Source organism: Poromitra crassiceps (assembly GCF_964638095.1).
Source record: "Poromitra crassiceps genome assembly, chromosome: 13".
Taxonomy (NCBI): Eukaryota; Metazoa; Chordata; class Actinopteri; order Beryciformes; family Melamphaidae; genus Poromitra; species Poromitra crassiceps.
In genome coordinates, this window is record NC_139644.1 from 24,334,774 (window position 1) to 24,352,545 (window position 17,772).

Here is a 17,772-nt window from a genome sequence, read left to right on the forward strand (position 1 = left end):
ACGCACACACACACACACACACACACACACACACACACACACACACACACAACACACACACACACACACGGCCTCATTTATATGGCTATTGTGCGAGCGTATTCACATTGTGGCTGATAAAACAGACATCTCACTGCCACCAAGTTCCTTCTCTCTGGGCACTTTTTCCATTCTCCACAGCATCATAAGGATCAAACAGGAGCACATGCTATACACACCATCAAGACTATTCTCCACAGCATCATAAGGATCAAACAGGAGAACATGCTATACACCATCAAGACTGAAAAGGGCATCTCAGCTCTATTGATTTGACAGCAGTCAAAAGCACAGTAGTTTCCCTGAGAAGTGTTCAAATTGTATTGGAGGCTGAAGCTACGGATATTCTCCTGGTCCACCATTAATTGGCTGTGGGAGGCAGGGACCTCTGGAACAGTATCATCTGAAATGTTGATGAGGACAGAAAGTTAGATGGTTCTCATTTAACACAAAAAAAGGCTACATTATACAGTGAGAGATGGTCAGGCTTAACTCTAAATTATTAACGAACCTGTCTTTGTTCCAATGCAGCTCAGAGAGATGATTGCGGTGGTTAACATTAATTTCAAAACGACCCTGTCCCCCCCTATGGAATCAGTCAGGGAATAATAGATCCTCTGGCAGGTTGAGACCCGATGTGTTGTGCTTTACCTGCAGAGCAGAGTCATTGTGCGTTTCAAACTGTATTGGGCCATCTAAAGGGAAAACTGCACTGTGGCAATAATAATCAGCTATACTATGTGCAGCCAATCACATATTAAAACTGTCCCATTTGATTTGAAATTGAAAAACCAATAGTCCCAAATCAGCATGGGAACTTTGATGGTGGTGAAAGTCCATTGTCCAATACATGATATCAGTCTACATGGTCCTGTAACTAAAACAATAGTAGGAAGTGTGAATTCCTTATGCCATGCAGCATGTGTGTTACTGATGACCCATGTCCTCAGGGTTGTGAGTCAGTCAGCCAGATAGGCCAGCAGCCAGCTGTCGCCCGAGTGATTGTGATGTCATCAGTGATGTAACAAGAGTAATTGTGATGTCACCATAAGTGAGTGATGTCATCAGTGAATGATGTCATAAGTGAGGTCACTCAGGGTTGTCAGTCAGTCAGCCTTCCTTCCGACCTTCAGACAGAGCCAGATGTAGGCAGGCAGCCTGCTCGCTGCCTGGCAAAAAGAGCAATTGTGATGTCATTAGTGAGTGATGTTATCAGTGAATGATGTCATCAGTGATGTCACTGTTTGTCCTCAGGGTTGTGAGTCGGTCGTCAGGTTTGTGTGTCAGCCTCCCTTCCAACCTTCAGACAGAGCCAGATTTAGGCCGGCAGCCAAGCTGCCTGGCAGAAACAGCATGAAACACTCACAACTTTGCATTCTAGTGTGCCATATGATGTGCCATATGATGTGCCTGATGTGCCATATGATGGCACAGAGGGGAAATCTCCCCGTGTAAATAAAGGAATAAGGTATAAATAAAGGTAAAACAAAAAACAAAAAAAAAGCTCCAGAGCTCCTCAGCTCTCCTCGCGGTCCGGGTTTTTCATTGAACTGCTCTCAGTCCAACACAGCTGTCAAGGTATAGTCACCAATACAAGCGTGGTAGGGATGTAAGGTTAACCCCTGAGAATAGTTTTGACTGGTTATCAATCTATAGGCAAATTTGCATACAGTGCTTCTTGTTCTTGTTCTCCAGTCAGTCAGTCAGTCAGTCAGCCCCTCCCCTCCCCACTGCTGCGTGCCATAGTGCTCACAGCACCGGCTGTCTGGCTCAGTCTCACATACACTGGCCTCACATGGCTGCATCTGACTTGAGACACCACCTTTACAGACCTGCTGGACACTTTCTTTCTCAAAAGAGACTAACGTCGTTAGTGACAAATTTGGAGACTTTCCGGCCATGTGATTGACATTACCAGAAAGCAGTAAGCCAGGCAATGATGATTCCAGCATTTCCAGGGTAGCATGTGCCTTTAGCACAGCTAAAAGTCCACACATTTCCAGAGATGGCAGTGACAACACAAAGTACGCAGGCTTAGCTAAGGGTCTTATCTACATGTCTATGAGGGCAGCAAACGTTACTTGCTTGTCTAACCAGAGAGATAGGCCTATGAACAATGCAGTGTCAGGCAGCCCAGATAGGGAGCGCTTGTAATTGACACTGGTGCACGCTGAAACTGGCACGAGCGGGCGGAGTTTTTCTTTTCTTCCTCCATAAAAATGAACAGTGTTGCCGGTGGGGATGTTGTAATCAATGTATAATGCCCCACCACCGTGTGAGTTGCCTTTAAATTGTTGTTTAAGCAATAACTGATACATTTTGCAATGATAACAATTGAAGATCTGTTAAATTAAATCGGACAGATTTGCAACATGTAATGATAAATAAAAAATAAAATTAACTGTAACTCCTACAGCAGTGATTCTCAACCTTTTTCACATCAAGGACGCCTAATTTAGTCCACATTTGATGAGATTTTGTCTCTTGGACCCAAATCTGAGAATATTTATTGTTTGATATGATTTTGTACAGAAATGTATGACTATCTGCATTGTAGGTAGACAGATAACAGTGAAACTATGATCAAAATCGCCATTCTTCTACATTCTCTAATTGTGTTAACTCATTATAAATGAAATAAATAATGCTGAAGTTGAACAATTAATCAACTTGCTGGGACCCCCTCAAGGACCTCTGATGGTCCCCAGACCCCACGGTGAGAACCGCTGTCCTACATGATTATGTTTGGAAGCAGTGTGATCCTGTACGTTTAGACATCCTCAGCTCCGGCTCAGAGATTGTCAGCTTGTTAACTCTCCCACCTCAGGAAACTTGTCTCTGCTGGCCTGGGATCAATTCCTGACACAACTTTCTCTCCTGGGTCTCCTCTCTCTCTCTGTCTGCTTCTGAACTATCCGTCTAAATAAATAATAAAATAAAATGCTGAAGGTATGTGGACTGGACAGTGCCCACTCTCGATTTATAAAATATTGACTGAAACATTCCTAGACCAATCATCCAAGAGCTCCTGTACTTTACCTCGAAAGTTAGGCTTGATTCCCGAAGTCTCTGTTAATATCAGTTTAATTGCTGTCACATGTGTTATACAACTGGCCCCATATACTGTAGCTGAAAAATGGATGTGGAGTGTGATTTAATGTATGCAGCAGCGTCTGTCCAATCTGTCCATCACTGCTCAAGACTATCATCACAATATCAGCTTGGATGTGACAGCTACTATTCAAAGTCCGTTTCATGTGCATTATAATAATACAAGATCATTTCATCATTCAGTATCATTCATCATACTCTTCTACTCTTCCCTGTAACATGGCAAAAAGCCTTGGGTTTTAATCCTCAGCTGAAACCTGCGGCCCAGCAGCAGGAACGTATAAGCGATTAACAGACTTCCTCGTCTGATGGAAATGTGATGATTTCAGAGGCACTGCTGTCTGCTGTTGGAGTGTCTTCATTTTAGTATTCTTGGATACTGTCCCAAGCCACATGACAGACAGTGACAGCTCGTAGCTCGGCTCAATTCGATGTGTTATTGCTCAAGAAGAACTACAATTGTCACTCATTTCCGTCTGCAAACCAAAACATGAATCGTTGTTATTTCTTGGAAAACAAGAGCCTACTGTACTGTGCCATCATAAAATGGGTGTGTGGTTCAAGGTCAGGCGTTTTATCTATAGCTTTTCGCAACGTAGCAGAATGGCATCGCCCTGGTACAAATATCTTTTGATTCAGATATATCCCTGAGCAGAAGCCTGATGTCAAATCCCCCACTAGGCTATAGACGTTCAGCTCAGCAGTCTGTGGAAAGCAGATTTAGCCAACATACCGGATTTTCTTGAATTGAATTACTGTAGAGTGAGAGATTCTTCATTGTGGGGAAACTGAAATGTTATTTAGGCTACCTGTTTCCCACCTAGCTGACCTGGCTGCAATATTGCTGTATTTGTCTGGACTCTTAACTCTTAATGGGGTTTTAAGGAAGCAAGCCTCCAGCGCTGGTGATGAATGATTGGACGTCACCACAGCAGAAATCTGAGTGAGTGATACTTTAATAATGCAGCACTCTGGCCAGTGGAGACCGGATCTATATTCTGTGATGTCGAGAGGGAGGAAGATGCCATTTTTAGGCACAGTGGCGCAGGCTTTATGAGAATCACAGAGCAGAACTTTTCCTCTGCAGTCGACCTGTGTAATACAACCTGGTAATAGGTTTGGACCGCAGGCAAATCTGTGCATTCTAGTGGCAAAGCTTAGCCTCTAAAATGATAGATTCCTTGACAAAATAGATTTTCAGAATTGTCACTTAATATTGTGCTCAAACAGCATGTAGGCCGATGTGTATATGCTACAGGCAGCAGTATCCATATGTAGGCCTATGTGTATACTACAGGCATTGTGTAATGGGGAACCGAATGGGGAACATGACAGGTTGACTTTTTAAATGACCACTTAGGAAATCAGCCTGGGTTTGTTTTTAGCTGCGACCAGCTCTGCGACAGGTCACTCTGTCAGTCCGTCGGTTGGTCCACAAAAAGTTCACCACCCTTTGGCGGCCACAGTTTCCGCTGTAGGTGGCTGAAAGTTGGCATGTCACCTTCAACAATGACCAGCCAATAGCAGATGACCAGTGCAGTACCCTACTTTAGGCTTCACCACAGATTTTGGTTTGGGGTTTATTTACACAGTCGGTCACTCGCTCTGTTCACCACGTTTTGGTCACATGGCAGGAAGCTAGATTACATTACAGCATCCCAAGCAGGAGGCTGGCGTTCACTTCCCGGGAGAGACACCTCCACAAAATGCAACATTGCGGGGCTGTTCGACTGTTTGTCTCGCTGGTTATTAGCTTGCACCATCCCCCCTCCCCCTATACCATAATGACTGTATAAGCAACGTATCTGAAGAAGTCACTCTGAGCCCCACACCACCACAGAGCTAGAATGAAGAGAAGGGTTATGTTCTTCAAATCTACTGGTTTGCAGAGAGAGTACTGTCAATTCCTTAGTGTAATGCTACTAAGTGATGTGTCTGGAAAATTATCACATACGACTGAATTAACTCCAAAATAACAAACAACTTTTCTTGAGAGTTCGGCTCAAGTAGGTTCTAAAGACATGACCAAATGAAACTTATTCGGAGCAATTGCTTCATGACTAATGCCTGCTTTGGAATTGGTTTTATGACATTTAAATGTTTAATAAAACGGTTTAAGCAAAATGTGAAGAAAAAAGATCATTTACATATCAGAGCTTGACATTTGTATAAAGTTGGCCACTGTTATTAATGGATAGGTGTTACATTTCCCACTATGCTTTAAATGCTAATGAGACAAAAATATTATCCCTAGTTGGAAATCTAATAATGTGTCCAAACAAGTTAACATCAGCCAGCCACCCAAAGCTACAGTAACAGGCAGTAACAGTAAGCTACAGTAACAGGCTCTCAGTAACAGTAAGCTACAGTAACAGGCTCTCAGTAACAGTAAGCTACAGTAACAGGCTCTCAGTAACAGGCTCTCAGTAACAGTAAGCTACAGTAACAGGCTCTCAGTAACAGAAAGCTACAGTAACAGTAGCCTAAGCTACAATGCAGGCTCTGCAGTAACAGAAAGCTACAGTAACAGGCTCTCAGTAACAGTAAGCTACAGTAACAGGCTCTCAGTAACAGTAAGCTACAGTAACAGGCTCTCACTAAGCTACAGTAACAGGCTCTCAGTAACAGTAAGCTACAGTAACATGCTCTCAGTAACAGTAGCTAAGCTACAGTAACAGGCTCTCACTAAGCTACAGTAACAGGCTCTCTGTAACAGTAAGCTACAGTAACAGGCTCTCACTAAGCTACAGTAACAGGCTCTCAGTAACATTAAGCTACAGTAACAGGCTTTCACTAAGCTACAGTAACAGGATCTCACTAAGCTACAGTAACAGGCAAGGCCGGATTAACCATAGGGCAACCGGGGCAGGTACCCCGGGGCCCTCGGGGTGAAGGGGCCCTCCAATTTTTTTTTTTTTTTTTTTTGTCGGGCTCATGTTGGGCTCCACAGAACTATGACACAAATCTAAGACCAATCAGGACAAAATAAAATGTGCTTCCAAGAAGATTAAGTCTGATGATTTAGTCTCATTGGATGCCTGTGGGCAAGTGGTGACCAGGGGCGCGGGAAGTGGGGCTGCTTGTGGTGCTGCGGCACCCTCTGCTGTTTTGTATTGGAAATGTAATGTCAATTATTTTTTCATCATTGTAAAGCCACAGCACAGTGAAGAGGATATTAATGTGAAGATTAGCCTCTTCCTTTTGCTCTCAGAGTGCATCAGATTCATGCATTTTACTTTAAAATGTACAAAATTCTTTGTCCAGGGGGGGCACAGCACCCCCTAGAAACCCCCCAGTCAGACTAATATCTTTATCCTGCTGGTGCTACCTCTTTGCAAAGCCTAGAATCGCCTATGAGTGAGTGAGAAACTGAATCTCAGAAACGGAATAATAACATAACAGTATAATACTAATGTTAATTTAAAATTAGATATTCCTCTAAATATGGCGAAAAAACATCCAAACATCCGGACGATGGGTAGGGGGGCCCCTGGGAGCTTCAGTGCCCCGGGGCCCCTGGGGGTGTTAATCTGGCTCTGGTAACAGGCTCTCGGTAACAGTAAGCTACAGTAACAGGCTCTCGGTAACAGTAAGCTACAGTAACAGGCTCTCAGTAACAGTAAGCTACAGTAACAGGCTCTCACTAAGCTACAGTAACAGGCTCTCACTAAGCTACAGTAACAGGCTCTCACTAAGCTACAGTAACAGGCTCTCACTAAGCTACAGTAACAGGCTCTCAGTAACAGTAAGCTACAGTAACAGGCTCTCACTAAGCTACAGTAACAGGCTCTCACTAAGCTACAGTAACAGGCTCTCACTAAGCTACAGTAACAGGCTCTCACTAAGCTACAGTAACAGGCTCTCACTAAGCTACAGTAACAGGCTCTCGGCCTGAAGCTACAGTAACAGGCTCTACAGTAACAGGCTCTCTGCAAAATAGATCAAGAGAAAAGTGGTGTATTTGAACAACTTCAAACAGTCATTTAATGAAGCTGAAGCTAAATGAAGCAAACCCACCAGGGCACAGATACTTTTTATACACCTTAGCCTAACCTGCCTAACTTATTTTTTGTTTTTTTGCTGCGACCATCTCACTCTGTTGGTTGGTCGGTTGGTTCACAAAAAAAATGCATATCTGGTCACAGCTATTGCGAATTTGTGCTTGTTTTAATTCACTTTTAGCTATTATTTCCCTTTGTTGTTCCTGTTATACTATTTCGACATGTTAGCACTATTTCCACTTTACTTCATGTGGAATGTTTGATAAGCCTTTGTTTTATTCATTTATGTATGTATGTATGTATGTATGTATGTATGTAGGTATGTATGTATGTATGTATTTATTTATTTATTTATTTATTTATTTATTTATTTATTTATTTTAATTGCTACACAGTCTGTGTGCTCCCAGGTCTCTGATCATCCTCACTCCGCTTGCCGGGGAATGAGAGCCCAAGAGTCTTTTCTCCTAATTGAGCGTGTAACTGTTATGTTGTTAAATGACTCTGGAGACCAGACAAACACAATATGTTCTGGACACAGTGATCTGGGCAGTTCCCTGGTCAGCCTGTGAGGCTACCGTATGGTTTAATGGCCTGGGTGCATTATTAGTCTTCGTAATGGCAAACATGTGTTGTCCGGCGGGAGGTGGAGACTCTCTGAATCTCTCCTGCAGACACACTCCACACTGTGATTCATGGTTTCTACATTAAATCCCAATCAGACCGGTGCGTGCCTGAAATCCTCCAACTCATAAAACTTCTTTATTAGTAATAGTGTGCCAGCACAATCCCTTTCATAATTAAGGGTGACAGGGGAGGGCATGTGAATACGACACCGGCTACATGCCAGCGATAATAATCACATTCAAAACTGCTTTATCAAACAGAAATAATGTATAGAAAAATAATATTGTGGCAGTCGAAGGCCACATAAGCATGCGTAGAACTGCTACCTAAGAAGGCTTATGCAATTCTGCATGTTTCCTCAGGACGTGTGCTGGTCTGCCTGCCATGCTCAACTCCCATTCCATTTCAAACAGGATCTGACAGGGGTAAATTCTGAGTCCATGATTGTGCAGGAGCAGATGATTCAAAGCTGACCTTTCCTTGTTGTGATGGTCTGCATCCCTAATAAACCTGCGTTGCTGTTGAGAAGTTTAAGTTGCTTAACGAGACACATTTGTGTGGGCCTGCACAGTTCACTGTTTCACGGTATTTCAGTTGATTTTCTCTGCTTTCTGCTGCAATTCTTTTAATTGAAGCAATCCCCAGTTTTCTTTTTTCATTCATGTGCAGCATCACATTGTTTAAATGTAACACGATCGTTTGGCTTACAGTGCTCTTAAAAACACAATGGAAACAAATCTGCCTCAATAACAACAGGCTAATTTGCAGGTATTACCTGGTAATAGGTACTGTAAAAGAGTTCATGAATAGCTACACATTGTTAAACATGTTGCAATTAACAATAAATTACCAATGAAAGCAATTTATTTTATTCCTTCCTAATCAGTTGCTTTACATACTTTAATATATTGTACACATTTTATTATCATATCAATACATAGCAATAGGCGTTGTATTGAGTTTAAGGGAAAAAAGTGAAAAGCGAGCAAATTATGCAAATTCGGTGCAGGGCACATGTAATATCAAGTCACAACAAAAAAGCCAGCACACAAAAAAAGTCATTTTAGAGGTTTTAATACCTTAGTCTGGGGCAGCGGCACAGCAACAAACAAGTTTTGGCGCGTAGGCGAACTGAAGAAGGCTGAACACTTCAACACTGAAGAAGGCCTACGCGCCGAAACTGAGCGGCCAGCAACCCTAAACCTTCCAGGGTCACTGCAATATGTAGACTAGTTTCCACTGCAGTCACTGCAATATGTAGACTAGTTTTCACTTCAGGGTAACTACGATATGACCTCCTTAAGGAATAGCAGTGATGCCATGCCTTCCCTCCCCCCCCCCCCCCCCCCAAAAAAAAAAAAAGATAGGAAAAGAAAAAGAAAACATGAACAAAAGGACAATCACACTTTGACTAAATTCCAGTGCAATGCCGCCACTCACATCCTCTCAGTTTGACCAAAAGACTGTCTTTCTCTATTTCCGGTACTTGGTAACTTTCAGGAGTGTGTTTCTGGCTTTCTATGACAAACTGCTGCTGTAGTCTGCTGCATGGCACAACATCACAGTAACTTTATTATATGTGAAGGGTTGTAACGGGTCACCAGAAAGAAACTGAAACTTGGGAATTAATGAATAATATTGCTAATAATAAAGATAACAACATCATTCTCTGAAAAGTCAGGACCGTCAGCTGAAATTGGAATGACAATTGACTTTATAGAAATCATGTACCATTCAACGTGTTTGTTAGAATGGCTAACTACATATATGAAATGAAATGCAATAGTAATAAGAAATTATATAAATGTCCCTAAAGAAATTAAACCCAATTCACTTTGTTAGATGCTAAATGTTTTATCAATAAAAACCGCCTTGTAAGAGATGTACGTGTAATAACTAACTGTATAACTCGCATTGCTGTAAAAACAAAAGAAAAAGAAAAACATTACTAAACTTAAAATCCCAATTAAAGTTGTTATTCCAGCCAACATTTTACCACCATTATTAATATTAAGTCTAGATAATTGAATTATGAAGTCAATTCAGTTATCTCTTTATTTACTGTAATTGTGCCGGTACTGGATTGACGGTTGCGCTGAAGCATCCATCAGTAATTACTTTCCCACCTCATTCCTTTCTTTTGGTTTCTTTTCACATTAGTGGGCAGATCTTCCCCACCTCAGTTCATTTTCCCAGAGTGATTAAAATGTCACAGTCAAGCCTGTAATGCATCCTGACTGCACTTTCACCAATACCAGCGAAGAAGACTGCACTGTAAATTGCCCCCAAATGAATTTAGTTTTGACTCTGACTGAGAAGGTGGTAATCAATCAACCTTTTACAAGCATACTTCATTCAAATGCCACTTACTGTAATCAACATGTTTGTTTGTGTGTGCATGTGTGTGTGTGTGTGTGTGTGTGTGTGTGTGTGTGTGTGTGTGTGTGTGTGTGTGTGTGTGTGTGTGTGTGTATGTGTGTGTGTGTGTGTGTGTGTGTGCGCGCGTGCGTCTGTGTGTGTGCGTGCGTGCATGTGTGTGTCCAAATCTGGCTTCAAACGACCCAAATTGGGCTTCAAACGGCCCAAATTGGGCTTCAAACGGCCCAAATCTGGCTTCAAACGGCCCAAATCTGTCTTCAAACTATCCAAATTGGGCTTCAAACGGCCCAAATTGGGCTTCAAACGGCCCAAATTTTTCGTCTTCCGTGTCGGCCCGTATCGGCCTGGCCTGCTTAATTGGTATCTAATGCCCGGCCTGAATTATGATCCCAGTCCGCCCCTGGTTGTAGCAGTTGGGTTTAGGCAAGTAAAACAACTTGGTCAAGGTATTAGGTTATGGGTTAAGATTGCAAATTGTCTGTCTGTGTGTGAGCAGAATTGTGTTCGGCCACAGCTATGCCATTTTACTTGCGATCGCGCAGAATCTTTCAGGATGTGTAAAGAGTACTTCTGCGGGTGATTTAACGGAGGCAGATTTTTTAATTAGGTAATTAGGTTCGACTGAATGTGCAAAAATGGCAAATTAGTGGCCAAATGACTCACGACAGCTTCAGCACCATGGAGAGCTACAGGGTGGAGGACCCCACATTTTGCTCCAGAGTGAGCTGAGTTGTAATCAGCTACTGAAGTGGACTATGAAAACCCTCTGGGGGGAGAGAGGAGAGGCTGCATGCCAACTCTGTGAGCGAGGCCTGACTAAATGGTCACACAGGGACAGGTATTATGTGAAAAGAAAGTATGAAAAGAGTAACTTTAAAAAGTTTTCGACATCATGAGTAAATTGCACTTAAGTTTGTATGTGCCTTTCATACATTTTATGTACAAAAAGGTAAATGTGAACATCTACAATGTAATGTTTACATTATACCTTTAATAGCAATACATCATATATGCTATCAGAAATAAACATTATTCTTTGGATATGCATTTACAATGTTTACATGCACAATGTTTTACCGTTATTTTGATCATGCGATTAACTATTTCTGTTTTAATGAAAAGAATACACTGACTTGCTCCCCTTTAGGGCGGATCATTTTCCATCATAAATTGCACATTATTCCCTCCAAAGTTGTATGGCTTGCACATAACAATCTTGTCATTTGTCCAGTGCTTCGAGGCATAAAGGCTGGAGGTAAACAAAGATAATAGCTGCAAAAATCAATAACTCTGAGTAATTTTACAAATGATGCATCTTGTAAATACTCTAATGGACAGGCACACTTGGAGTTTACATGTCCAACAACCCACCACTAATGTGGCTAAAATTGCAGTGCGCCACATCATTATCCCACAGGCAATACTTTAATGATTGAGTCCCATTATCAGACTGTTGTCATAAGCGCAGTGAGATTGAGATCAAAGTTTTAGTGTGCGTGGAAACTTGTCTACTTATAGCGAAGGAGGCACATTCTGTCTGGTTGTCCTACTCTTCCACCAGCCAGCTGTGGATGTGCTACAGTGTTAGCAGTGCCGACATTTCACCGCAGGTGTTCATGTCGTTAATCCATTTTTCTGCTTCTGTTCTATCATCGGCTCATCAGTACAATATGGCTAACTCCATCTCCGAGGATGGAGCAAATGTGTGATATTGACACGAAAGAAAAAGAATAGTTGGATGATGACATAACCGGTGATGGATTTAGATTCTGTACTACCTGGAATGTTGGCCGCAGGTTTTTTAGTGTGTCGGTTTTTAGTGTGTTGTTTTTTTAGTGTGTAGGTTTTTAGTGTGTTGTTTTTTTAGTGTGTAGGTTTTTAGTGTGTTGTTTGTTAGTAAAGCCTGCTGCTCCATTTCATGAAAGATTAATGGTTGCCCGTGGCCCTGAGGCACCCCAGCCAACAACTCAGGCTTCATAAATAAAGCTAAATGGATCAATATTTCCAAGAGTTTAGAGGTAACCTATGAGCACCCCTACCTTGAGAAAGACATAGAAAGGTTAGCTTTTAATCGAAGCCCTCTCCCAGTAATAATAAAGAAAGTGTGGTATTTAATCATTTGGACTGCGTAGTAATGTATAGGCAACCCAGAATCTCATTCACAACTGCAGTGAAATGTAGAAATACAGGTACTATATCTTATGTAATCATAAAAGTAAAAAGACCAATTTAATAGCACCGCACTGGATTTATTTTTCTGAGCTGCCAAGCTGTTGTGCTGGCTCTCCAGCAGAACAGCTTTTCCATTTAGAATGGTATGAATGTGCTACTTTAAAACTTTAAATAGTAGCCAGACATTCATAGGGCATGTCTGGACCATCAGGTTGACAAGCTTATTGAGAAGCTATAAAGAGAAACATCAAAACATGCAGTATAAAAATACAATCTAAGAATATAGCACAAATAGGTTAAACTCTTGCAACAAAGTTGACGGACATAACGTGAAGACAGCATTGCAGAGTTCAGCGAGACGACAACAAACAACAAAAAGATTCAGCCCAGCTAAACAAATAGCAATCTATCACAAGACAAACACATCCCAATAGCACAGACAATGTTAATAGGCAGACATCATTGTAAGGGTCACCCAAATAGCAACAAACAACAAACAAAACATGTCAGCCACATGACAGACACAGCACACACAGCACAAGACAGGCAGAGAAGAGCAGAGAGATCACAGCACTGTATACTGTTGACAGAGCAGACTACTGCTTAGCCACATCTTTAACTTTAAAGGTAGTGTATGTTTTGAAATCTCTAACATGCTTGGAAAAGAGTTCCACTCGTGCGCAGGATGGCTAAAAGCCAGTTAGGCTTCATAATAATGACCAGCTTCAGTGACCCAGTTTAGACCCTGTGCATTTTTCATATTTGGTGTCTATGACGCAGGTGATATGTGTTCATGATTGCATTTGTGAGATGCAACGTCCCTCTGAGCTCAACATCTTAACCGCTGTCGCCCACAAAATGGAGGAAGAAAATCATGTGGAAATTATTCCTGCATGGTCAGGAAAGAAATCACTCTTGCTGACTTGACCATCATGTGTTCTCTCTGTTTCTCTACCTAGGGGACTAATGCCACGGACATTAGAGAGCCAAATCACGTTAGAGAAGACCCCGAGCTACTTTGTCACCAGAGAGGCACCCAGGCGGATCTCCAGCATGTCCCAACAGACCAAGCTGATCATCGTGGTGCGTAACCCGGTCACACGAGCCATCTCCGACTACACGCAGACTCTGTCCAAGAAGCCCGACATCCCGACTTTCGAGGAGCTGGCCTTTAAGAACAGAAGTTTGGGTCTCGTCGACACTTCCTGGAACGCCATTCGCATCGGGATGTACATCCTGCACCTGGAGAACTGGCTGCAGTATTTCCGCCTCTCACAGTTGCACTTTGTGAGCGGTGAGCGGCTGATCACGGATCCGGCGTGGGAAATGGGCAGAGTGCAGGACTTTTTGGGACTGAAACGCATCATCACAGACAAGCACTTCTACTTCAATCGAACCAAAGGGTTCCCCTGCCTGAAGAAGCCGGAGAGCAGCAGCCAGCCACGCTGCCTGGGCAAATCCAAGGGCAGGACTCATGTGCAGATCGACCAGGAGGTAATCGAGCAGCTGCGGGACTTTTATAGGCCTTTCAATGTCAAGTTCTATGAAACCGTGGGACAGGACTTCAGGTGGGATTGAGAATGCCATGCAGAAACACACAGCTGTGTTTTTAAAATGGCTACCTCCTCATCTAGAGCACATGTCATGAAAATATAAGTGAGGGTATACTGTAGATTCTCAAAATATTTAAAGGGATGACGAGCTTACTAAGATATTATGTATAAATTATGAAGATCAATCTGAAGTAATCTATATCAAACATTCAATATAATCATACACCTGGATTCACATCATGCGGGGTTAGTCATTCCAATAAAAATAAAGAAAGAAATGCTGCCATGTCGTTAATTAAAAGAAATCGAACCCCCGGCTTCTTAGCACACACATGACATCGCCATATGAATTCATGAACAGGCAATCAGCTTTAACAGCCTTCAGAACGCCTTCAGTGTGTAGACACTTCACTGGACCTACAATGATTACAGTAGGCTGTTGCTTGAATATGCATTTGCTCATTGCTTATTTATTCATAACATTCACCTAAACTGGCTTTACTCTTCAAATGAGCTGTCAACATAAAGTTACTGCAAAATGTCAAATGAATGAATAAAGTCCACCGATGACTTTGTCTGTATTAAACATTCTCTCCATATCATGGACATAAGCTCACAGTCTCAATAAATGGATTGCAACAGGCATAAAATAGCAGCTCCAGTTTCTGTACTCTTTTGGGAATGTGCAGTAAATCTGAGACTGCCTCATACTGTTGTGTGCTTTAGGCTTCTAGCAAATCCATAATTTCCAGGAAACTGGGATTTTTGGGAAAGGGAATTTCCTTTTGTTGCAACTTATCAATCAGAAGAGTCACCTTTAAACTTCCAATTAATGCCAAATGAAGATGACCAAGCTTCATGTATGTTTTACATTATGGTGTCCACACGCTTTAGTGACAAACATGGAGGGCCACGCAGAATCATCAGAATCATCCGTGTGTCTTTCTGACGTTGCACAGTGAGGAGGACGCACTGCAACGCAACACCTTATCCTGAGAATTTACTGTTCTACAGTAAATGGTTATTAATTAAGGAAAACATCCTCAGATCATACATATACAATAGTCATGATAGTGGGAAAATATGATAATCATCTAAATTAGAAAAACACCGAAGCACGAAAGCAAAGCAAAGTAAAGCTACTAATTGGGCAAACAGGAAGGCACTTGCCCATTTCAATTATGAATCATTTCTTCTCTCTAACTTTCTTATGTGTCACACTTTCATGCTTTAATTCCCAGCAGTAGGACTGTGAACTGAGCAGCCTCTTCTACACTCACTTACACTAAATGTGACAATGTGACCTTCCATATTAAGGAAATTAGATATTCACAGTAGTATTCCAACTGTGCCGTTCCAGCACATGTCCGTGGGCAAAACAGCAGTATTTAAACAGTAATTTGTGATATTCTCCATTCATTTTTGATTAACCTGCCAATGCTGTCTACAGCTGCCTGCTACTTAGTGAGCCATCATCACACACTGATGCACACACCAATTAAGTAATAAGCTCAACTTTATCTCAGCTCAGTTAATTAGAACTTTTCCCCAGAATGCTTAGGGCTTGACAACATAGCAATGAGACGAAGGTGCCACGTACACCATTGCCACAGTGTGATATTCAATGAATACAGCCATGTGGTAACTTGCCTGCACACAGCTGCACTAGATGGGAATTCTATTGAAGAACATTACAAGATTGGAATACCAATATTCCCGAATGCAGAGAATGTAAACCATATTGTGGACAAAAACATGGTACCTTCCAAAGTAGCTCTACGTCATTTGAATGTTGGTGTCATTAGTTTGTTGTGCTCTTGTTGCATGTGCTTTTTTCTACTATGGAAGACACCCCAGAGACCTTGAATGTCAATCGTCCAATTGTGGAAGTCAAAACAACTGTATACTATAAAGCAGTGTTTATGGTGTATAAGGAGCCCACTGCGGTTTCTGAATCAAACATTAGTGGCTAAAAATCCAATTGCCTGTGCCGGCTAGTCTAACCTTCAAAGTAAATACCAGAGAAGGAAACTGGCTGTTGTAAATGTCATGAACTTTGAAAGACTCTGGAGTAAGTTATACCTCTGCCATTAATGAGCAATGTCTTATAGCGGGCTACACAGCGAAATCAATTGCTGTGGATTCATTTGCTGTCTTAATGAAAACTCACAACAAGACAACATTCAAATTGTGCTTTGCAATCACCTCTTAAAGCCAACACAGTCTTGTGGCCTGGGGTGCCGAACTGGCCCTCATGATGGTTCTGCCTGGCTTGGGAGGTCTAAAACAAATCACACAAACCATTTGATTTATGAAGCTAAAACAAAATCGAATGCGATGACCTAAATTGGCTGTTTTGAGTGATTTCCAATCTAATAAATGCTGAAGAATAAATCCACAGCATGTTTTCAATCATTTAATACCGATAAAATTAGAGGTTACGGCATGACAATATTCTTTCGGTCCCGGTCATGTGGCCCCCCAGGAAAAATAATTACCCACCCGTCTTAAAGGCTTTTAAAGCAGTTGCTATGTTTTTATGAATTCAATAAAATGATAAAACCCATTGAAATTCTATTGAGACTCAAGCCCTGAAACACAAACCTTACACGCTTGTGTTTATAATCTCTGAGGAATAGGGTAGGGAGGGAAGGCAGAGGATGCACAGCATCCCAGAAAGTATAGTGTAGTCTCCTTCCAAAAAATGATCACTAGTGGTGATACATCATATAAAAAATACTCAAAAGTAATAAGAGGGGTGGGGGGTGGGGGGTTGTTGGTGGCTGGGAATATCTTTGCATATTTATTGGCCTATCCGGCTGCAGCTTAGACATGATGCACTGAGTTTGGGGAGATGAACAATGACTTGAACTCTTTGACCATTCTGGATTTACAGTCTAAGCTCCACCGCAGCTCCACATGCATTTTTTGAGCTGCCATTTCTTAGCTGATGTCATTTGCAATTTCCAAATGTTGTGCAAGGTATAAGCAGAGGTGTGGCTTATTCCTCACCAGAATTTATGTCACAGGTCAAGTTTTGATATACTTTAATATACTTTATAATCTCTGACTTTGACGGGGACACGGTTGTAGGTTTCCTACAGGTTTCTTTAATGCTATGGCAGCAGCCAGGTATGGGAGGAGACATGAGTGGATTGAGCGACGTGGCTACCTGAATGATGCGGGGAAAGGGGATCCAAATTGGACACAGCTGGGGGTGATTAGCAGAGCGGAGCTTTGGCAGCGGGCTGGCGTCTTTCTCCCCCCTTTTAAAGGCAGCCGTGGAGGTGAGAGCAGGAGAGGCAGAGGAAGGCAGACCTGGTGGAGCCCCAGGGGGACCTCGATGCCGAAGTGGGAGGGTGCTGCCTGGCCAAGGTGCGATGAAGTTGACCTGACGCAGGAAGGAACGCAGTCTCGGGCAAGAGCAGCCAAACCATGTTTAGGCCGAGGCCTTAAACATGGTCGTCTGTCCGCCTCGAATTGGAGCCGTCTCGCCGTCTGCCGGCGCCAGCTAGCCCTACATGCTAGGACGCCACTACGCCCTCCCCCCTCCCTCCTGTGGAAGCTCCGTGTGAAAATGGCGGAGATTGTGTGCCAGGCAGTCTGAATGAAATTGAATGTAACGTTCCCAATTCTATGTATTAAATTCTAAAAAACGACCCTCATTTGGGAAGGCTAAGCCACACAACTAGTTCGTTATAATCTAACATCATGCTTTGAAATGCGACTTTACGACGATGAGCCAGGGCAACGGCCAATCACAACTCTCCTGCAGCTGACGTCACGCATGTATCGTCGCCGTGAAGTCACATTTTTCGAGCAGCCCCCGTCAGCCGACGGGGCCCCCTCCCCGTAGGACGGCGCTCCACCCGCCGTCATACGGGGAGGGC

General features: G+C 42.5%; 1 protein-coding gene across 1 annotated transcript in view; it reads left to right on the forward strand.

Moving 5' to 3' along the window:
- LOC310788107 (heparan sulfate glucosamine 3-O-sulfotransferase 2-like) overlaps window positions 1–13,907 on the forward strand; it is a gene marked incomplete at both ends in the record, with an annotated part of 22,360 nt that extends 8,453 nt beyond the window's left edge. The window contains one exon of the mRNA XM_083649609.1: window positions 13,289–13,907. Coding sequence (XP_083505735.1) covers window positions 13,289–13,907 — 619 coding nt within the window. The remainder of the gene's footprint in view (window positions 1–13,288) is intronic.
- Window positions 13,908–17,772: the final 3,865 nt, after the last annotated feature.